This window comes from Lontra canadensis, unplaced genomic scaffold (genome assembly GCF_010015895.1).
Source record: "Lontra canadensis isolate GAN:19392208 unplaced genomic scaffold, GSC_riverotter_1.0 scaffold71, whole genome shotgun sequence".
NCBI classification, from domain to species: Eukaryota; Metazoa; Chordata; class Mammalia; order Carnivora; family Mustelidae; genus Lontra; species Lontra canadensis.
In genome coordinates this window covers 9,999,782-10,022,969 of record NW_022631065.1, presented here as the reverse complement: position 1 = coordinate 10,022,969, position 23,188 = coordinate 9,999,782, and the positions used below count along the sequence as shown (strand labels likewise).

The 23,188-nt window shown below is 41.7% G+C and overlaps 1 protein-coding gene across 1 annotated transcript in view; it reads right to left on the bottom strand.

Annotated features, from left to right (window-relative positions):
* Positions 1-2,051: 2,051 nt before the first annotated feature.
* Positions 2,052-23,188, bottom strand: part of EVA1A (eva-1 homolog A, regulator of programmed cell death) — a 50,840-nt gene continuing 29,703 nt past the window's right edge. Inside the window, 1 exon segment of the mRNA XM_032880696.1 lies at positions 2,052-3,345. Within this exon segment, the coding sequence (XP_032736587.1) occupies positions 2,972-3,345 (374 nt within the window). The 3' untranslated portion in view covers positions 2,052-2,971.

Below are 23,188 nucleotides of genomic sequence, written 5' to 3'. Positions count from 1 at the left end.
GTGGATGGTGACCACCTGTGCCTCACAGTGCAGGAAGAGGCCCTCAAAGGAAGTTGGTGGGAGCTCCTAGGGTAACTGTACTTCTAACAACTTCTCAGATGTTTGACTGTCAGCCAGTGCTTCTCTGAGGAACCATGGAAGACCAGGGAAGCTAGACAGAAGCATCCTTTGCATGCTGTCCTCTGAGCTAAGTAAACAGTGAAACTGCCCTCCCCCACCCACACACACACACAACCTGTGAGCTGTATGGAAGCTCGGTGAGTAGCAATGAATCCAATACACTGTAGTGGTACACACAGGACATAACATCACCTGAAACAGAAAAAAAATGAGACCAGCAACAGAGAGAAGCAGAGATGAGAGCTGAGAAAGAAAGAACTTTTGGTAGCATTTCAGCATCTGGACCCTGTCATCCATGATGCCTGATCCAACCCTACTTTCCCCAGTTATATGAACCAATAAATGCTCTTAAGTTGGATATTATTCTGTTGCAAATGAAAGTGACCCAATGCAGAAACTGGAACCAGGAGGGACAGACCTAAATGTAGAGCTGGTTGGGTCAAGATAAGGAAGGTAACAGTGGAAGTCTCCCTATCTTTGGCTGAAAAGCTGAAATCCTTGCTATATGGAAGTGAAGCAGTAGGCCAAACTGTTATCTAGTATTTTGTGACTTAGGGAAATCCACACCACCCTAAAAATAGGAACTTCATAGACTTGGTAAAGGCATCAGGATATTGGGGTGAGAAAGCCAGATGACCCAGAACCTTCCCAAACACCTCCATCCTAACAAGGGTCATATCCTTCCCTGTTACCAGCTTTGGATGAATCCTGGGGATGAAGGCAACACCTCATTCTTTCACTTTTCTAAGAGACAGAGACCAAGATGATGTTAATCTGAAGCCCAGGCAATTATTGCCTAGGATGGAAATCACAAGGGTGGAAACCCAAATTCAAAGATACTGATTTAACAAGATTTTTGGCCGTTGTTACTACCCAGTGAGGCAACCCAAATTGATAGAATCAGACCAGCCACCAAGGTTTCAAGCCAAGTGTATTGCCCCCTGGGCACACAGATTTGTGATTGTTCATTTCTTAAGACAGCCTTCCAAGCCCTTAGGGCAGACAGTGGGTTGCTAAAGCAATAGAGACCCCATCAGATGAAGTCTCCTGACCAACATTTCAGGTACCATGATGACACCGATGGACACCAATGGAAATACTCCCAGTAAGAAGGCTCAGGAGCGTCCAGACAGGCTGAATAAGGAACCCACTGCATGTCAAGAGAAGGGAGCTGACAGAGATAGAAGGCTGGAGGATGTTGCTTCCTTCTCTGTAACCCATTTCTAAGTGGTTCAGCCTCGCTCTCTTTTTTCCCTACTGACCTCCCTTCTCCGTAAGAGGTGATCATCATTTATTTAAGTTTGTCACATTTATTATTTATTTTTAATTGTGCTATGTTAGTCACCATACAGTACATCATTAGTTTTTGATGTAGTGTTTCATGATTCATTGTTTGCATATAATACCCAGTGCTCCACGCAATCCGTACTCTCCTTAATACCCATCACCAGGCTAATCCATCGCCCCTCCCCTCCCTTCTGAAACCCTCTATTAGTCTCCCAGAGTCCATAGTCTCCTATGGTTTTTCTCCCACTCTGACTTCTTCCCCTTCACTTTTCCGTTCACCTAATGTCCTCCACGCTATTCCTTCTGTTCCACAAATAAGTGAAACCATATGCTAATTGACTTCCTCTGAAGATCATGCTTAGTGAAGTAAGTCACAAAGAGGCCACCATCTTATTTCTAGCCTTGGGCACGTCTATCCCATGCTTAACAACCACTCAGCCACATTGTAACTGTAACACACAACACACAGCAAACGACGGGTCCCTAGTTAGTCACACAGGGGCCATTTCTTTATTCTCCAGTTTTTCCATTTCTCCCAGTTCTCCAGTTGTTGAAAGGGCCTGGCAAAAGACCATAGCCACCTATGAAAAAGGGCTGCCACTTAAAGTAAGTATAACACAGAGATGGACATGACACAAACAAAAAAGACTTTATGTAACATTTATTTATTTTTTTAATCTCATCCTAATTTTGGCTTTATTCCTCATCTCCCACTCTCATTCTTTTCTTGGAAATCCAGACTTGTTTGTTTGTTTTCTTAACAAAATGTTTAAAATCATCATCATCTAGAGTCATAACAAAATTTCTTCTCTCCAAATGGGGGAAAACACAGCTCGTATTCTTATGCAGCATCTTCAAATATGCGCGTTAATATATATTTTATAAACTATTTAAAATAAAACCCTTCATCCTTTGAGGTTATTGATATTTTCTAGCACACTGACACATCTCCCATAATACATTAATTCTTCCCATTTTCATGAATGAGGTGGGAACTATACTAAAAAATAGGATTTTAATCCCTGAGGTGCCAGTTAAAATGGACAAGGTTGCCATTGCAACACGAGATTTAAAAATCAGCCTTAAATAATAATCATAAATCAGCTCTCTGGATGAGTACCACCTCCATAGCATGGGGTCCTTTTAAAAATTGCATTTACTGGGTTAAGTTCACCCTGCTTTTCCTAGCCTTCATGCCATGATAATCTTCCTTTTGTAAAGGAGTAACACATAGCACTGAAGTCCACAGAAACTTCTGAGATCCTCAGAAATCAAGAGTAACCACAGTCCCGTTTCTCTAATCTCCATCCACATTTCTGGAGAGGGTTTTTCAGCACCATTCCACGACCTGGAAAGGTTGATAAACTGACTCGGTTTTTCTACTTCTCCGTTAATTTAGTCGAAAAGGAAAGCTCAGGTCTCCTGGCTAGAAAACGGGCATGTCCTGCTTATCTCTGCCCCCCCAGGACTTCAGCAGAACTGCGTTCGGCTCTGTGCCCACCCTCCCTGCGGACTCTGGCCCTCGCCGGCGGCTCCTGCCCCGCGCGGGCTTCGGCTCCCACCACTAATAGTAGCGGTTCAAGCTCCTGGTCCCCGGAACCTCGGGCTGGCCGTTCATCCAGATCTCCCTGATGATGCGCTCCCGCTCCTCCAACCTCTGCGCGCGCTCCAGCTCCTCCGCCGAAGTGAACACGTTCTTGTTCAAAGTCCTTTCGAAGCGGCGGTGTCTCCTGACCGAGATGTCAGACGCCGTGTCCGAGCTGCCATCCTCGCTGTCGCTGCTGTCGCTGCTGCTCTCTCGGTCCTGCAGGAACTTCTTCCGGGGACGCTGCCGGCAGTCCGTGTGGCAAGAGATCCTCATCACCAAGGCGGCCAGGGTGAGCACCAGCCCGATGCACACGCCTGAGACAAAGTACAGAGCTGCTCGCTCGGGATTTTCTGCAGAAGGAGGAAGAAGAGGCATTTGAGAGATGACGACTCTAGATGCGGAGAGCACCCAGCGCTCCCGGCCGCCTTGCACAGCTCTTATCACACCTCAAAGCTCGGATGGTTACAAATACTGCCTTCCCATGGGACAAACTATATAATGGGTTCAAAACATAATTATCAACAAATGGTATAGGGCGTGTGGAATCATTCTCCTATATTCTTGCAACTTTAAATTTGAAATAATTTCAGAATGAAAAGATAAAAGAAAGAAAAGTATTATTTAGGATGTAGTATCAGCAAGCACCAGTCCTTAGATGTCATTTGCTTAGGAGGTGTTTAGGTGTTTAAAACCTATTTTTGCCTATAGGGAAAGATCCTTGGCTTCTGAATTTGCTCCTGCAACTCCTGAAGAACCTTTTAATCACAGATGTAAGCAGCTTTGGGGGGGGGGGGCAAAAAATTTATGGGTAAAATCAAGGATCAATGCTTCCTTTATTGTAACTATACCATCACAGGCCCAAGTCAACACATGTAGTTAGCTCCTGAGATGCCCCCCACTTCTTAGTATTCCAACTCTTACCCAAGCCCTTCCTTTGAGGGCTGGACCTAGTGGGCTGGACCTCATGATCTATTTCTAAAAAACAGAATATGACAAAATTGTTGGATGAGTCTAAGATTACATTACATAAGACTGACTTCCAACTTGCTTATGCGTTCTCTCTGGCTTTTCTCACTCCCTGGTTCTGATGAGGCCAGCTGCCATGTTCTGAGCTGTTCTACAGAGGGGCCCACATGGCAAGGAACAAAAAGTAGCCTCTGGCTAACTGCCTGCAAAGAAACGGACCATTTCAACAGCCATGTGCAGGAGGGAAGCGTGCCCTCCTGGTGCAGGCCTGGCCTGACCCACACAAACAAGATAAGAAATGTGTGTTGTTTTGAGTCACTACGTTTTGAGGTAATCTGCTGTGCAGCAATTGATAACTTATACGATCACAGTTGGAAAACCAGTGTTGGTATTTTGTGATGGCCTCATCTGGTGACTTTGTGGGGGAGAAATCTGTGGTTTTCTTTGGTAAGAAATTAATCATTCTGTTAATGTGCAGTATGCTTCATGGGCCCAGTGAGGATCCCTCTCTGATGTGCTCCACAGGATAAGAGCCTTTGGGTGAACAGCCTTCCCTTTGTGGGTAAGTTTAAGAATATAGGGGCATGCCTGGCCGTGGGTCCCAGCGCATGGTCAATCTGACAGGACTCAAATTAGTTTTTCAGCATATTAGTTTTCCATACTCTCTATTCACTGGTTAGTATGACTCAAAACATATATTGTTTTGTGGGTTTTTAAAGAATATAAGTGGGATTATATATAATAATCCTTTTTAAAATGTAAGAATATTTCTTAGAGAGGTTTCCAGATATGCCAACAGCACTCTTTTTGACTGTTGCATAGTCTTCTGTAGTATAGACATATCAAAGTTTACTTAACTATTTCCTTATTACTATCACATAAATGGTTTATAATTTTTCAATATGATGAGCAATGCTAACGTCAAGATGATTGTATCCTTGTACACATCTCTTTATATACATGTAGAATTATTTCTTCAGATTAGTTATCTAGAAATAGGGCAACTGCATCAAAGAGCATAGTAGGCATTTTGAAGTTTTATGCATTCTAAATTGTACCCCAAAAAGGTTCTATCAATCTAAACACAGCATACTGAATGCATGTGTTTATGATACCTCCTTCCCTCTGAAACTCCTACCAAGGGGCGCCTGGGTGGCTCAGTGGGTTGGGGCCTCTGCCTTCGGCTCAGGTCGTGATCTCAGGGTCCGGGGATCGAGCCCCGCATCGGGCTCTCTGCTCGGCGGGGAGCCTGCTTCCCTCTCTCTCTCTCTACCTGCTTCTCTGCCTGCTTGTGATCTCTGTCAAATAAATAAATAAAACCTTAAAAAAAAAATGAAACTCCTACCAAAATGACAGTGATATGAATACAACAGACATAAATTATAGGTACAAAGAGGAGAGGCAAGAAGAAAATAGAAGACACTAATAGCAGATATGAGTAGTCAATAAACAATGTAAATGTGGTGAAAGCGGGGTGACATCAATATCATGGTGGTGTAAGATATCCCAACCTTTGGTGTTCCTTTTTTTTTTTTCAGCTAATTAAGCATCCATCTACCAAAAAAATGTGTCTCTGTGGGAGTCTTCTGATCCAAAAGCATAAGCCAAGAAGCTCAGGAGGAGTCTCACCCAACCGCCTACCAGGTCATCCAGTAATAGACAGACCGCAGACAGACTTCAGTTAGGACTGTGAAACTAGCAACCACAACTCTGATCCTTCCCAGCTGTGTTTGGAGAAAATCTTGCTAAGTGTTGACCTGGGCAAATACCCATGGATGAAACAGAATTCCAGCACATCACTGAAGGAAACAAACAAACAAAACAAGTTTGAAGGAACTTTTCCAACAGTGTCCCTCCCCGCCAAATTGATATAGCACAGAACTGAACTATCCCATGGCCCCACACTGTGGGGGGAAAGGAGAGCAGTATGTGAGTGCCTGGCTACCCTAGCTCTGCTGGATGCTGCATGGGAAACCCATTTCTCTCCAGCAACACACAGAGTACTAAAGCGGGACCTCCATGACTGAGGGGAGGGAAGAAATTGGGAAAGTGATAAGTAAGAATATCAAAGGATTATAAAGGGGCATGGTTCGTGCTGACTGAGCTCAGGATGTCTGGACAAAGTCCCACAAGCCTCTGGGAGAACCTCAGCCAAGGATCTTCCTACCAGGCAGACATCCTTAATACCCCAAGTGCTAAACCCATACCTTCCCTCACTTCCCTTACTCCATCTCCAAGGTTGGCTTCAAAAGTCTGGTAAACTGGAATGCTATCAGAAAAACAGACCTGGCTCTGTGGGCAAGAGAGAAACCACAAACTTGAACTGTAGCACCACCTTCTGGAAAAACAAAAGAGAGGTTTCCAGGAGCCAGCCAGGTGAGCTGTAAGATCCAGAGAAGACATAAAAGCTTAAGAATTCTGCCACAAGAGGGAGCAAGAAATGTGGAGCAGGTGTATAAAAACAAGGTCTGAGAGAACCCCATATACAATAGGACCAACAAACAATATACCCCATCCGAAAGCAACTAGTGAAGAGTTAGGGAGGTATCTTTTACTTCAAAAGTAAAGCAGCAACACAAAATTACAAGGAACATGAAGAATTAAGAAAATGTGTCATCCATGAACAGACATTTCTGCAAAGCAGACATCCAGATGGCCAACAGACACATGAAAAAGTGCTCCGCATCACTTGGCATCAGGGAAACACAAATCAAAACCACAATGAGATACCACCTCACACCAGTCAGAATGGCTAAAATTAACAAGTCAGGAAACAACAGATGCTGGTGAGGATGTGGAGAAAGGGGAACCCTCCTACACTGTTGGTAGGAATGCAAGCTGGTGCAGCCACTCTGGAAAACAGCATGGAGGTTCCTCAAAAAGTTGAAAATAGAGCTGCCCTACAACCCAGCAATCACACCAATGGGTATTTACCCTAAAGTTACAAATGTAGTGATCCAAAGGGGTACATGCACCCAACTGTTCATAGCAACAATGCACACAATAGCCAAACTATGAAAAGAACCTAGATGTCCATCAACAGATGAATGGATAAAGAAGATGTGGTATATGTATACAATGGAATACTATGCAGCCATCAAAATAAATGAAATCTTGCCATTTGCAATGATGTGGATGGAACTAGAGGGTATTATGCTGAGAGAAATAAGTCAATCAGAGAAAGACAACTATCATATGATCTCCCTGATATGAGGAATTTGAGAGGCAAAATGGGGGCTTGGGGGGTAGGGAAGGAAAAAATGAAGCAAGATTGGATTGGGAGGGAGACAAACTATAAGAGACTCTTAATCTCACAAAAAAAAACTGAGGGTTGCCAGGGGGAGGTGGGTATGGAGAGGGTGTCTGGGTTATGACATTGGGGAGGGTATGTGCTATGGTGAGTGCTGTGAAGTGTGTAAGCCTGATGATTCACAGACCTGTACCCCTGAGGCAAATAATATATGTTAATAAAAAAAAATTCTGATTAGAAAAAAAAAGAAAAAGTGTCATCATCAAAAGAAAATCCTTGAATAAAAATTTCAAAGACATGAAATCTTATGATTTAGCAGATAAAGAATTCAAAGTAACTGTTTTGAAGAAACAATGAGCTACAAAGAAACATAGGAGACAATTCAATGAAATCAGGAAAAAAAAATACATGAACAAAATGAGAAATTTAACAATGAGATAGAAACCATAAAAAAGAACCAGACAGAATTCTAGAGCTGAAGAATTCAATGACTGAAATGAAAAATGCAAGAGAGAGAATCTGCAGCAGAGTAGGACAAATGGAAGACAAAATAAGTTACCTAGAAGAGAGTGCTTTTCAAATAACCCAGTGCAGTGGGATTCATTCAAATGTACAAATACTAGCATAATCAGGGTTCCAGAAGGAGAAGAGTGGAGGAAGGGTCCAGAAAGTTTGTTTAACATATAATAGCAGAGAACATCCCCAAACTGAGGAGAGACTTTGACATCAAAGTTGGCAAAGCTAATAGATCACCCTGTTACCGTAATGCAAAAAGACCTCAAAGCCACATTATAATGAAACTGTCAACCATCAAAGAAAAACAGTCCTAAATGTATCTAGAGAAAAAAAAAAATTATAACTTATAAAGGAGCCCCCACTAGGCTATCAGTGGATTTCTCAGCAGAAACCCTACAGGCCAGGAGAGAGTGGAATGACATAGTGAAAATGTGAAAAGAAAAATGAAAAGAAAAAATTACCAGCCAAGAACACTCTATATGGCAGTTAGTCTTCAGATATGAAGGAGAAATAAAGACTTTCTCCATGAAACAAAAGCTGAAGGTATCCTGCCTTACAAGAAATGCTGAAAAGAGTTCATCAAGCTGAAGTGAAAAGATGCTAATTAGTGCCGTGAAAACATCTGAAAGTGTACAACTGTAAAGTGTACACTGTAGTTAATTATGCAGTCAGATTTAGAAAACTCTAAATGTGTAGTAGAATGGTATGTTAACCACTAAACTATAGAATAAAGGTTAAAGGAAAATAGTACTAAAAGTAACAGTAACTGCTACAATCTGTTAATGACACAATGTATAAAAAGAGGTAAATGGTGACATCAGAACTAAAGAGGGGAATAAAAGTGTGGAGCTTTTGTATGCAGTTGAGAAGCTTTCAATGTTCTACTAATGAGCATGATGTTAGCTGTGGTTTGTCATATATGGTCTTTATTATATTGAGGTATATGCTCATTTTATACCCAATTTGATGAGGAATTTAATCATGAAAGGATGTTGTATTTTGTCAAATGTTTTTCTTTCATCTATTAAGATCATCAAGGAAACATAGGGAGATGAAATCACTGTCTTTAAGAGATAGCTGCACTCCCGTATTCACAGCAGCATTATTCACAATAACCAAGACATGGAAACACCCTAAGTGTCCATTAACAGATGAATGGATAAAGAAAATGTGTTATGCCCTTAAGTACATTATGCTAATTGAGATTAAGTCAAAGTAAGACAAATACTGTATGATATCACTAACACATGGGATCTAAAAAAGACCTTCTCCTAAAACCAAGGTGTAGTGATGGTTAATAAAGTCTGGAGAGAGAGAGAATTGGGTATGTGTTGTTTAAGCCTACAAATTTGCAACCGGTAGATAAATAAGTCCTGGAGGTTTAATGCACAGCCTACTGAATATAGAAAACAATATTGTATTATAGACTCTCAAGGTGCTAAGACATTAGGTCTTAATTGTTCTCACCATGAAAAGAAAGATAATTAGGTGATATGAAAGTAGTTAATAATACGATGGTAACCATACTGCAATATATAAAGGTTTCAAGTCAACACTTTGTCACCTTAAATTTATGCAATGTTATAGGCCAATTATATCTCAATAAAAATTGATTGCTTGATATAAATAAATAAATAAATAAATAAGCAAGCAATCAGTGAAGGAGAATAAAACTGAATTCTGTCTAGTTGATACCCAGCAAAGGAAGAGGATTGAGGGAGCTCTTGCCTTGAGGAACTTAACAGCCCAGCAGGGAAGAAGACCCACCCATTCCTATACTAAAAGGAAGAGTTTCTATAGAAGCCTGAAGAGGGATCTCCAGAAACACAAAGGTGAGTGGAAAAGCTAAAGTTCAGATATGTGGATTTGAGAAGGCTTTCCCCAAAGGATAACCCAATCCATGCTTTTACCGGGATGGAAAACCACCGGGCAGACCAGCATTAATTTGAAGCCTCATCTCAGTCATCTTTTAAACACTACTTACCTACCATGCTCAATTGTGGTAAAGGTTAAAGGTATTACAGATGACCAGCATAAAGAGATTATCCAAGATCTTGGCAAAGATAGGCATTCAATAAAAAATAACTCTATTTATTTTTTTTCTTCCTTCCTCCCTTCCTCCCTTTCTTCCTTCCTTCCACGTTCTCTGCCTCCCTTCCACCCATCCGTTCATCCATCTAATCTATCTGTTTTCCTCATCTTCAGTTCCTTCTCTTCTCATCCCACCCTTTCTTCCCTGTGAGTGTGTCTCCATGTTTTCTGCACCCTGCCCTCATCACCCCCCCTATTATATAGGTTAACTTTGAAGATGGTTACTGAACTTTATCCCGGGAATCACTATTCTCCCTCTAGCTTAACTATACATCCCATCCTGCTACTCCAACCAGAAAACATACTCTTCTACCTACAGCTTTCCGACAAGGATCCCCAGAAACGCCCAGTAAAAGCAATGAGAGGGCAAGGGAGTTGACTGGGCTTCACTGGTTCCTGAGGAGATGACTCAGGGCTGATTTTCACAGCTGATATAATTTATTTTGTTTTTCTTCATCATGCTTCTGCAAAAATCGAAACTGTAGCTCTATCATGGTTGTTTTTTCTAGTCTCTGCTCCAGGTCACTTCCTTTTGGCCAATGATCCACCCTGGTCTTGGCCAGATCCAGACAGCTGTTAATTGCCCAGGAAGTAGAGTGGGGAGGGCTATTGTCAGTTGTTTTCCCTCAGTAAATAAAAATAAATGTATTGCTGTATCTAGCTTCCTGCAGGGTCATTGTTTTCATGGGCAGGAAGAGGCTCTATGTGGAGGTCCTGAGCTAATTTCATTTGCACCCTCGGAGGTCAGATCATGCCCAGCAGCATCAGTCTAGGCCAGATCAGCTGGTCTCCGGCCATGTGTAACTGGTTCCCCTGCCTAGACTCTTGACCTCAAAGCTTGCAATCCACCCCCCCCCCTTTTTTTTAAAGATTGTATTTATTTATTTGTTTTTATTTTATTTTAAGAGAGAGCAAGAGCAGGCGGCAAGGCAGAGGCAGAAGGAGAGGGAGAAGTCAGGTTCCCTGCTCAGTTCCCCACTGAGCAGGGAACCTGACTTGGGACTCCATCCCAGGACCCTGGGATCATGACCTGAGCTAAAGGCAGACACTTAACCAACTGAGCCATCCAGGTGCCCCAAACTTGCAATCTCTTGATTGGAAAGAAAAATGTTTTGCAAATAGGTTTTAAAGAGAGTACTGGGGCTTTTGTAAAATCAGGGAGCATTCAGCATAATCTCTTCTCTGAACTCTTAAAGCATTGTTAGAATTCCTCTTTATGGGATTCTGCCCCTCCCCATAAAGAAGCAAAACCCTCCACTATCACTTCTGTCCTCTACAGAAATGCTGAAGAAAGCTGCCCTCCTTCTTCCATCCCTGGCTTGTTCTTCCTCGGGAAGAGGGGGTGTGGGAGCATCGCTCCCCCACTAGGCTGGCTCTGGAGTACACTCTTTCGCTTCCGCCTCTTTCATCTTCCCTTACCACCTGTCCAGGCCATAAGAACCCCCAAAAGAGGGCTTCCTTTACCTTACCCATCATCCTAAACCACCCTGCTCACCTTCCTTCATCTACAGCAGGAAAGACCTATGGTCCTATGACCCTAGGACTAAGGGGAGCTTAGAAGCTTGTAGAAGGCCCTGAACATTCTCTGCCCTGGTGTAACCAATGCTGCACTTGATACCCTATTCTGATGCTTTTCTGGTTCCTTGAGTCTGGAAGGGAGGAAGAATATGATTAATTAGCCCCTCTCACCCGGGCAGCACTTTATGTAGTTGCATGATAATTAGTTATGTAATGACTCTCTTTCCCACACAACAGTGAGAAATTTGGGGGCAGAATCCACCTGATTCACTTTGGATTTCCAGAACATCCAGCACATTGCCTTGCTCATTGTGTGTATCTCACAAATATTTACTGAATTAAATCATGAATATACAATTTCTCAAAGTCCAGTTAATAAACTTATCATATATGGATAAATATGTATATAGATGTATATATGTGTATATATGTGTGTATACATATAAATGTATGTGTGTGTGTGTGTGTATGTGTAATGATACAATATTAAAAGAGTAAGGGATGAAAAAAATTTATAAAATCACCTTAAGCCCACAACCTGAATATAACTACACACTGTGCAGTGTAGTGAAGTGAATTTTCCTCTATTCTTTCTTCCTATCATATAAATATGTACATATTTATTTATATTTACTTGGTTGCATTTTATGTTTTCATCTGCATACCTTTTTTGTTTGTTTGTAAGACAATGTTTAAAAGCATGGGGTGCATGGGTGACCCAATGTGTTAGGCCTCTGCCTTCAGCTCATAGTCTCAGGGTCCTGGGATTAAGCCCCGCATTAGGCTCTCTGCTTAGCAGGGAGCCTGCTTCCCTTCCTCTCCCTCTACCTGCTGCTCTGTCTACTTGTGATCTCTCTCTCTGTCAAATAAATAAATAAAATAAAAAAAAAAGACTATGTTTAAAAGCAGTATTAGGTTCACAACAATATTAAGAGGAAAGTACAGAGATTCCCCATAACCCTCACCCCCACATACCCATAGCCTCTCCCCTTAGTAACATCCCCCACCAGAGCAACATATTTGTTATAACTCAGGAAACTAACTGACACATCATAATCACACAACATCCATAGTTTACATTAGGGTTCACTCTAGGTGTTGCACATTGTATGGGTTTGGACAAATGCAGAGTCAGAGTACTTTTGTGTATAATGCTACTTCCTTTTCTGCTTGTTTGTTTCATGGGTTGCCTTGTAGTGCATTCTCAGAAAAGGAATCTTTACGTTAGAGGGCATACATATTTTTAGACCTCTTGAAACATACTGCCAGTGGCTTTTCAAAAGTCATACATTATACTTTCTTGCCATCAGCTGCATGTGAAAGTACTACTCTTATCAAACCCTCTCCAGGAGAGTATAGTTCAACTGCTAAAATTTGTTCTAATATGATAGGTCAATAAATGGTTTCTTTATTCCACAGAAATTTACTGTTCATCTACAGTGCCTCTGAGGCTAAAAACACAAAAGTTCTCAACTCTCACAGGATTACCAGTATAAAGGGGAATAACATGAAACAGAAACTGTGGTACTTTCTCCAAACCCCAAATTTGTGACTATCAATAGAGTTATGCTGGGTTAGGCTTCCTCACTGCTAAGAGACCACCTCTCTCAAGCCAATCTCATAGGAAAAGTGATTCAAATTCTAGCTGACTACTACATAGTTCACACCGCTGTACTTACTGTTACACATTCAAAGAATATTGGGTGATGGCATTAAGGAGAGTGCATGACGTGATTAGCACTGGGTGTTATATGCAACTTATGAATTATTGAACACTACATTTGAAATTAATGATGTACTCTATGTTGGCTAATTGAATTTAAATTTTAAACAAAAGGAATATTGGTTAAATGAAAAAAATAAACGATCCCCCAGCATACCTGCACTGGAAAAAATTACTGTAAACAAAGTTAAAGTTCTTGGCATTTGCCAAAATTATGAAAAATATTTGAAATATGCCACAGAGACAAAGCTAGTATATAAAGAACACCTAGAAAGAGCATTAAGAAAAAAGGCCAACAACCAATAAAGAAAATGGACAAAAGATATAGACAGTTCACAGAAAAAGAAATACAAGTGGCCCTTCAATGTATGAAAAGCTGCTCACCCAAAGTAGGACTTGGCACACTACGGCTCAGGGGCCAAACCTGACCACCATGTGTTTTGTTGTTGGCACACAGCTGTACCATTCATATACGCTCTGTCTGTGTCTTCTTTCATGCTAACAGCACAGGAGTTCAATAGAACAGAGACTGTATGGCTCACAAAGCCAAAAATATTTATTATCTGACCCTTTACAGAAAACATTTGCTGACCTGTGACCTAGAGGAACAGAAATTAAATGGCATTTAGATGTTATTTTTCATTTATCAGATTGTCAAAAATCCAACAGTTTGAAAATAGTGTTGCAGGATCTTCTGATGCATCTTAAAAAGAGTAAATGGGTAAAACTCCTTAAGTGGCACTTTGGTGATATTGACCTTAACTCATAATTTATACACTCTTTGATCCAACAGTTTCACTTTTAGGAACCTACTCTGCAAATGCACATGAACACCTATGTGTGCCCACAGGATTTATTGCAACTCTGTTGCCTGTTGGAAAATATTTGAACCACTACCTCTTGCCAACAGAGGACTGCTTAAAATTATGGTTCATCTGTACAAGGGAATAGTATAATATATTATAATATAGTCATCTAAAAGGAGGAAGCCCTCTATACACTGAATACCATCTATAACACATCTTTATGATAATGTTTTCAGTGAAGAAAGCAAAGTACAAAAAGAGTACAAAGTACAAAATGCTAGCTGTGATAAAAAGGGGGTGAGGATGAGATTAGATGTTCATCTTTCTTACCTGTGCACAAAGAACTCTGGAAGGATGCAGAAAGGCCTGATGATGGCTCAAACGTGGCAACTGGATGGAGGGGGCAGCTCTATGACTTCTTACTATATATCCCTTTATATTGTTTGATCATTGAGCCATGTTAATTCACTGATTAATTGAGCACCTAATAGGTGCCAGACACTATTCTAGAGGCTGAGGAAAGAAAGAAAAATCTAAGTGTTCCTGGAAGCTTATATTCTACTAGAAGAGACAGTAAATAAACAAGATAAACAAATAAAACAGGGTGTATGTTAAATGGCAATAAGGTGATAAGGAGAAGAAAACAATAAAAATAGGAAGGAGGATACGAAGTGTCAGATGTGTGCTGGAGGGGAGCAGGCAGGTGGAGTGACCAAAGGGAATCTAACCAAGAAGGTGACTTTTAAGGAAGAAATGAAAGGAAATGGAAGAGTGACCAGGAGAATGAATTATCAATTCAAAACATTAAATAAAAGAGCAATCATTCCATTTAATCTTTCTAACAACCCTATTAGAAGTTATTTATGAGGTTATTACTATAAATGATATTATTATCCTCATCATAAATTATTATATTATGATCCCAAGGGGTTGCCTGCACAGAGTTGAAACAAGAAATGTTAACCCCTCCAATCCCTGTACTGAGATACAGGGAAACAAAACGTGTGTGAGGAGTACATGGGTGACACCTAAGCCAAGGTGGGGGAGTGAGGAGAGAGGATGGCAGACCCCGAAGACTGTAGGGCAATAGCCAGTCCAAGACTGAAGGGAAGAATACTTGGAAAAGGAAATGGCTGCAAAAAGCAGAGATGAGAAAAGACGCAGCAAGTGGTTTAAAATAATTGGAGTGAGGTCTTGATCAGGGAGCTTTACAACTAAATAAGAGCACCAAGAAGTCAAGTTCAGACACTAAAAGCCCTGAGAAGCCACATAAGAAACTGCAGATTGGATAACTCACATAATCCCCACATCTCTTCTCCCTTACTTGCCTCTACAGCGTGTTTTCCAACCTCAGCACTATTGACCTCTTGGACCAGTTAATTCTTTGTTGTAGGGAGTTGTCTTGTGCATTGTAGGATGTATCTCTACCACTAGATGCCAATAGCAGCACCCCACCCCCCACCCCAGTTGTGACAACCAAAGGTTTTTCCAGATACTTCCTGCAATGCCCCATAGGGCAAAATCATCCCTGGTTACAAAGCACTGGTCTAAAGGTTGAACAAGCTTTGTCATTTTTTTTTTTTTCAGCTAGATGGTCATGTAACACAGTTTTGGTCAATGAAAAATGAGATCTACTGGATTGTCCTTCCTTTTTTCAACCATCTTGAATGAGAGCAAGAGCAACAGCAGCCACTTTGCACCCATGAGATGATAAGCATAACAGAAAGAACATGAGAATCACAAAGATGGTGGTCCCTACATCTTTGAGCCAACACACCACGTACCTCCAGACTTCTTGTTATGAAGGTAAGATAACTTCTATGTGTTTAGGCCTCCAAGTTGAGGTTTTCTGTTATTTGCAGCTGAAAGCAATCCTAACTATTAAACCATACAAAAGTATTTGGATTTCATCCCAGAGATAATGAGGATCCACTAAAGTATTCTAAAAAATAAAAAAGAATCAAATCATCAGACCTACAGTTTGGAAAGATCATTTTGCCACAAAACACAATCTTTGCTATGAAGCAAGATGGGAGGCAGATAGATCATGGAAAATGCTATTATGCAAGATAAGCAAAAGCAGAATGGGGCTTGGATCAGATCAATTAATTCAATGATGGTGGGAATAAAATGGAGGGGTCACATTGAGAGACACTGAGAGGCAAAACGGACTGACCCTAAGCAACTAGATATACACAGTGAGTACGATACATCATACTTCTGGCGTGGGTGATGCCCTACATGGTACGTAAGAGAAAGAGCAACTGACAGAGAAGGACATATTCCATTGCAGGCCAGGTTGAATCTGAAATGCTTATGGCACACACAAGTGGTAACATTCAGGGTGTTTAGATACGCAGGTCTAGAAGTCAGGAAAGAATAAGGGAGTGGTAATTTGTAAATTATATGTAGGATATAATTCTAAATTTAATTTTTTAAAAGATCTTATTTATTTGAGAGAATAAGCGGGGGGAGGGCTAGAAGAGAGGGAGAAGCAGATTTCCCGCTGAGCAGGGATCCCAATGCAGGGCTTGATCCAGGACCCCAGGATCATGGCCTGAGCCGAAGGCAGACACTTAACCGACTGAACCATCCAGGTGCCCTAATTCTAAATTTTAAATTTCAGTAAAATAACATTATTTATTACAAAAGTGGTATCAATGAAGTATAGAATATTTAAACATACAACTAAGCAAAAGAAATTTAAAAATACAGACACATTCATAAAATCCCAGCATCCAGATATAATTTGCAATAAAATGTACTTACATATACATGTGAATATACAAACATAAATAGCCCTATACTGCACAGGCTATATGGTTTTATTCACTTAAAAACACACCATAAACATCTTTCTACTTCAATTAATATTCACCTATTTTTCTACTTCAATTCGTATTCACCTATTTTTCTGATTTTTTATTATATAAACAGTTCTGAGATCAATTGTCCTCATAGTAAAATTTCTGTCCATATCCCCAGTTATTTCCTTAGGATAAATTCCTAAATGTGGAACTTCAGCTAAACGGTATACATGTTTTTAAGGTTTTTGATAGATGTTCCCAAATCACTCTCTCGAGAGGCTGTAGCAATTTGCAGTCCCATAATACTGTGTGCAAGTACTCATTTCCCCACACTTTCTGTAAAACTGGAATTAGATACATAAGCACTCAAGTCTTAAAAAATTTATAAAATAAAAATGTTAACCTCGCTGTTGCTTTTATTTGGCATTTGTTTAATTGCTAGAACTCGGGCGGTGTATGTTTTATCAGCAATTTGTAATTTCTCCTTGGCAAACTGCTGATTCTTGTGCCTTTTCTACTATTCTTTGGGACACCGATCTTTTATTGATTGGTAAAAGCTTTTTGTATGTTATAAACGTTAACCCTTCTTCATTAATGCTGCATTTTTCTCTTAGTTTGCATTCGCCATTTAATTATAGGGTACATTTGGATAGACAGGTATGTAAAATTATTAGAATTGTCAAGGTTTGAAATGGCTGTTGCAAAGAGTGGGAACAAGATGTCTCCAAAGGCAATCAGAGACTGAAGTACTACTTGAAAGGCTCAGCTGAGCTTTGATGCCATGAATTTCTAATGGCTTCAATCTGCAGAGCTGTAGCAGCACTGGGTTACTTCAGCTCAGAGGGCAAAAGGGGAGAAAGTGGGATGTACTTAGAGTGGTGTTTTGCCTGTTGTTTTAATCAGGAACTGGACAAAGAAGGGAGTTGTGTGCATTAAGCAAACACCCTGCAGACTCCAGAAGACTGCTTGAGATTCTCTCTCTCCCTCCCTCGGCCCCTCCCCACTAAAATAAATAAATAAGTCTTTAAAAAAAAACAAAAACAAACACAAACAAAAAAGACGATATAATTTCTGATATTTGCTTTAAAATAAAACGAGTAGGGAAGAGAAAGGCTATTGATGGATCGATGAGTCCATGGGGTTCATTATGCTTTCTAACTACTTTTGTTTGTGTTCTAAACGTTCTGTAATAAAGCATTAATATGCATTTATTAAAAATATGCTGCTGAAATGATGGACCACGTGGACAAAATAAGAGGCAACTGATGCTCTGGGAGAAATTAGGAGGAATCAGGGGCCCCAGTGTAGTTGAAGACCAGATTCAGCTGAGTGAGAACATGAGAGAGCCACAAGATCAGGACATTTTTTACAATTTTCTTCGAACATATTTTTTATTATTGCCTTCAATCCATTTGTTCTATCTTCTTCTTTTAAAACAATTATTTTTCTATTATATTCACCTTCACATTTTAAATTCTCTTAACTCATTTTCTTTACAGCTAGGGATTGTTGCCCATCACACTCAGAATTCATTTTTAGCCAGCAAGTCTATTTACTGGATCTAACCCATTTTATTTTCCATTTCCATTTCCTTGAATTCTCTTTTTATTTCATCCCATATTTACTTAAAAGGAGCATTATCTCCCTGTGTCCCAACCACTATTTAATTCTAGAATATGAGGTGGGAAGGAGAAAGGTTGGAGGAGGGGGCAGAGAAACTGGGCCATGCACTCTTTCAGCCCTAGCAAGATCACAAGACACACAGTAAACACCAGACCATTCAATGAATTACCACATTCAATGGTCACAACTCAGGGTCATGCTGGCTGAAATGGAAAACTGCCAGGTACTTCCTGTGCCAAGCAGAACTCCAAAGTCCAGGAGCCTGTATGCTTTCACCCAGATATGTTCTTGCAACAGCTGGTTTGCAAGTGTCCTTGGAGGCTTTGGAACCTCCAGGCCCTCCCTGCCACCACTTCATTTCAGGGATGTGTTCACTAAAGAGTTGAGAGGATCATCATCCAATTGTTTGTGAAACATGATACCAGTACAGCCTTGAAGAAGGCGCAAAGCTGAAATTCTTCTTATGTGTGGTGCCCAGGGAAGGAGGCCCCAGAGACCAGACTTCCTAGGGAGGTGAGGAGTTGACTGATGGCCCGGCCTTTGATGACCCAGGAAGGGTGAACCCTGGGCCTTGAGGTCTGTGCAGACGACCTGCTGCATCTTGCCACCCCTGAGAAGACCTTTCTAAAATCAGGTTGCATGTCATCTAAGATCCTCTCTCAAAAAGAAGCCATTAGCTTCCTTTATCCTCAACCCTGGCTCAGATTTGCCACTGTAAATAGAAATGTCAGGTTTTATATCTGAACTCTGAGGTCACCACGTATCAACCCTGGCTAGAGAACCAGAAAAGAAAATCAGTCCTCTGATTAGAGGAATTCTAATCAGAACCTCAGCCTCTTCCTTTTTATACAACATCCTGAGACAATAGGCAAAACAAAACACAGAGAAAGCAAACTATAAAAAAAAAAATTGTAAAAGTTATTCAAGCACATGTGTAAACCTGGCAATTCACAGACCTGTAACCCTGGGACTAATAATACATTATATGTTAATAAAAATATAAAAAATTATTTAAAAAAAAAAGTAGTAAGCTCCAAAAGACATCATAGAATTATATGTGGATTTTCCACATAAGCACCACATTTCCACCCAGTTTTGTCATAAACCTGACATCAAGGTTGCAGGAGATGGATTTATACTGTGGGGACCCAAAAACTAAACCCATTTTTAAAAATATATGTCAATCTGTCATCTGAATGTATATTTGCATCATACTCTGATTTTCTATGTATTCAAAAACTCAATCTTTGAGGAATATCATTTAAATAAATGATAAAACTTGAAGAATGAAGGGGCACGTGCACCCAAATGTTTATAGCAGCTGTGTCTACAATAGCCAAACTATGGAAAGAACCTAGATGTCCATCAACAGATGAATGGATAAGGAAGATGTGGTATATATACACAGTGGAATACTATGCAGCCATCAAAAGAAATGAAATCTTGCCATTTGTGACGATGTGGATGGAACTAGAGGGTATCATGCTTAGCGAAATAAGTCACTCGGAGAAAGACAACTATCATATGATCTCCCTGATATGAGGAAGTGGAGATGCAACATGGGGGGTTAAGGGGGTAGGAGAAGAATAAATGAAACAAGATGGGATTGGGAGGGAGACAAACCATAAGTGACTCTTAATCTCACAAAACAAACTGAGGGTTTGTCATTGAAACCATTGACAATTTTCATGTATTTTTTAAATTTCAGCTTGATTGAAGGATATTTTCAGGTATTTTTAAATGGCTCCTCTTATATAAACAGCATCTGTTCTCAAGAAAGGATCTTGAGGAGACAATCAGCCATCTTCCTAAGAGCATATATAACTCTGCATTAAGGAAGGGACAAATAGCAGGCTCTCTCGGACTCACATGTTTTTGTGTCTTCATGTCTCCCGGGAGGTTATCACACATCTCATACAGCCCCCCACACACAGACCACAAACACGCACACGCACATGCAGGGGAGCGCGCACGCACGTGCGCACTGGGTGGGACAGAGAATCACTTCACGGAAAGGAGCAGGGGGAGGCTACTCCCAAGAGCCTCTCTCACAGGGAGTCAAATGCATGACACAGAAAAGTCAGCCCCAGGCTACCTCATTCACTCACTTGAGCCCAAAGGAAACCAAACATCTTTAGCAAGATAAAGTTTTTGGAGTCCCCCCCACACCCCAAACCACCACCCACTGCCAAATTAGAGAATGCCAAGCTTAACTTTCAGACCAGAAGATCTTTCATCTCAAAACTGGGCACAGCAGAATCCCTCTGCTACAACCATGTAGCATTTCTCTCCTGAGAACAAGGCCACTGATGGCCACCCAGGAGATAGACTCGGCCCTCAGCCCTGGCCCAGCTAAGACTGGACAACTACCTGAGACAAAGGAATAGGCCGCTAGGATGTTGCTGAGCAAAGCCATGTCCATGCACTCGGTAATCAGCAGCTCCGTGCTACGGCGGCAGAAGGGCGGCCTCGATATGGCATCCAGAGGAAGTCTCCTGGAAATGCTTGAGCTGGATCAAGGCGGCACCTCCCTCTCTTCTCTTCTGTTTGGGAACACAAAGTGAGTGATGAGAACACATTCTGCTTTCCTGAGGCTGTGTTCCAGGTACGCTGGACTCAAGAACAAAGTCTTGACTCAAGACAAAGTCTCCTAAATGCCAGCCAGCCTTTCCAGCCAGGGATCCGGGCGCTTGTCCCTTTTGTTCTAGCCTGCTTCTTGACTTTCAAGGAAAGAGCAATTCCTTCCATTTATGTTCTTCCCGGACTTTCCCTTTTCTTTTCCCCATCTCCTCCCCAGTTCCCCTTTAACACTTTGCCCTCACCTTCCCTGGAACTTCTTACTGCGTTCTGTCTGGCTTGCCTCTTAGGCACAGCCCATCATTCACTTCAATCACTCACTGTAACCCCAAGTGGCAGCGCAATCCTTTCCTGGCTCTGCTTTCTCCAGCACTGACAGCACTGGTGTACTTTGATCACTTTGCCTCATCCCACAGATCACCAAATGTGTATCTTTGGCAGTGGGTCAGAGCTGGCTGTTCCACTACCAAAGTGGTTCCGGTTCTTAAATGCCCACAGGAACTTGGGAGCTTGAGCCCACTCTCTGCCCCCAGTTCCATGACTCCACCTGTGACCATGATGGGCCAATCACACACACACACACACACACACACACACAGAGCCTGCCGCTCAGCAGAACCGTCCCAACAGGGTTCAGAATAGGGACTTGGGAGCTCCATGTTAAGCGGCTCAGCCTGTACTTGATGGAGCACATCCTCTCCCCAGCTGCTGCTGCGGCAGACCCAGCACTGTCATTACCCAGTTCACCCAGTAAGCCTCTCACTGAGATGGAGGGAATTCTTTTGAATTCCTTTAAGAGGAATTCAAAAGAAGCAGCAAAGACCCCGAGAACTCCTATTCAGTGCTGCTCTAAGCTGAGGACAGGGAACTGAGTCACAGTGAGTGGATGGATTGTCAGGATGCGGAAAGCTAAGGAAGCAGAAGGCTCCAGTCCTTGGAGAAGAAACAGGTTCTCAGGTGAGACACGGTCTCAATAACATGGACCACACAAGAGGGCCTGGGGAACTGCAATTCTGCAAGTGAAGGGACTGGGTCACAACAGAGAAGACAACTCACATTCTGGTGGATTCCAATGGGCTCAGGGAAAACCACAGCAAGGAAAGAGAAGAATGACGGCAAGGTCCTCAGAGTGGCTAGAGGCCCAAGAGTAGCAGGATGGAGGCGCCTGGGTGGCTCAGTGGGTTGAAGCTTCTGCCTTCGGCTCAGGTCGTGGTCTCAGGGTCCTGGGATCGAGCCCCGCATTGGGCTCTCTGCTCGCGGGGAGCCTGCTTCCCCCCCGCTCTCTCCCTGCCTGCCTCTCTGCCCACTTCTGGTCTCTGTCTGTCAAATAAATAAATAAAATCTTTAAAAAAAAGAGAGAGAGAGAGAGAGTAGCAGGATGAAGAGCTGGAGCTTCAGGGGCTCTGAAAAGGGGCCCGCTGCTGCTGAGGGACTCTGCTTCTCTGGGCCAGAGCCCCGGGCCTTCTTCAACAAGCATATGAGTTCTTAAAAGGTCACAACTCTGTGATGCAGGTGAAGAGTTGGAACCGCCACTCTGAGTTCAGACACTATTCTGCAGATGCGAGGACTTCAGGACCAAGGAAGAGAGTGAAGTCATTGGAAAATGTCTGAGGATGTGGTGGTGCAAAGCTACTGCAGATCCACTCCCTTCTATTATTCCCCACTACTTCCATAGCATAAGTCTCACCATTCCATTTCTCGGAGGTCTGCAACAATGCACGCCAAATCCTTCTGTTAATGCCTCCTTCCTGCTCAATCTAGCACACACTCTCACCAACAGGGTCATCTCCATAAAGTACAAACCTAATTACTTCACTCCACAGCCCAACCGTTCAACTAATCCCCATTATACTTTTTAACACAAAACACAGTCACCTCCATAATATCTGACCCCTACCTTAGCTCCTAATTCATCTCCTAATCGATTCTACACCCATACACATATGCACAGAAATGTAGGCACACCTAGTGCTCCAACATTACCAGCTTACTTTTAGTTCCCCAAACACACCAAGTTCTTTTATCTTTTCATGCATTTGATCACGCTTTTCCTTTTGCTTAAAATGCCCCCTCCTCCCCTTATCGGTTTGGCAACATTTCCTTTAAAAGGAATTCAAAAGTCCTATAGCCATCTCAAATCCCAATGACTTTTTTTTTTTCAGAAATAGAAAAATCCATACTAAAGTTCATATGGAATCTCAAGGAATCTCAAATACCCAGGAGAATCTTGAAAAAGAACTAAGTTGGAAGTCTCACACTTTGATTTCAAAATTTATTACAAAGCTCCAATAAGCAAAACAGTGTGGTACTGGCATA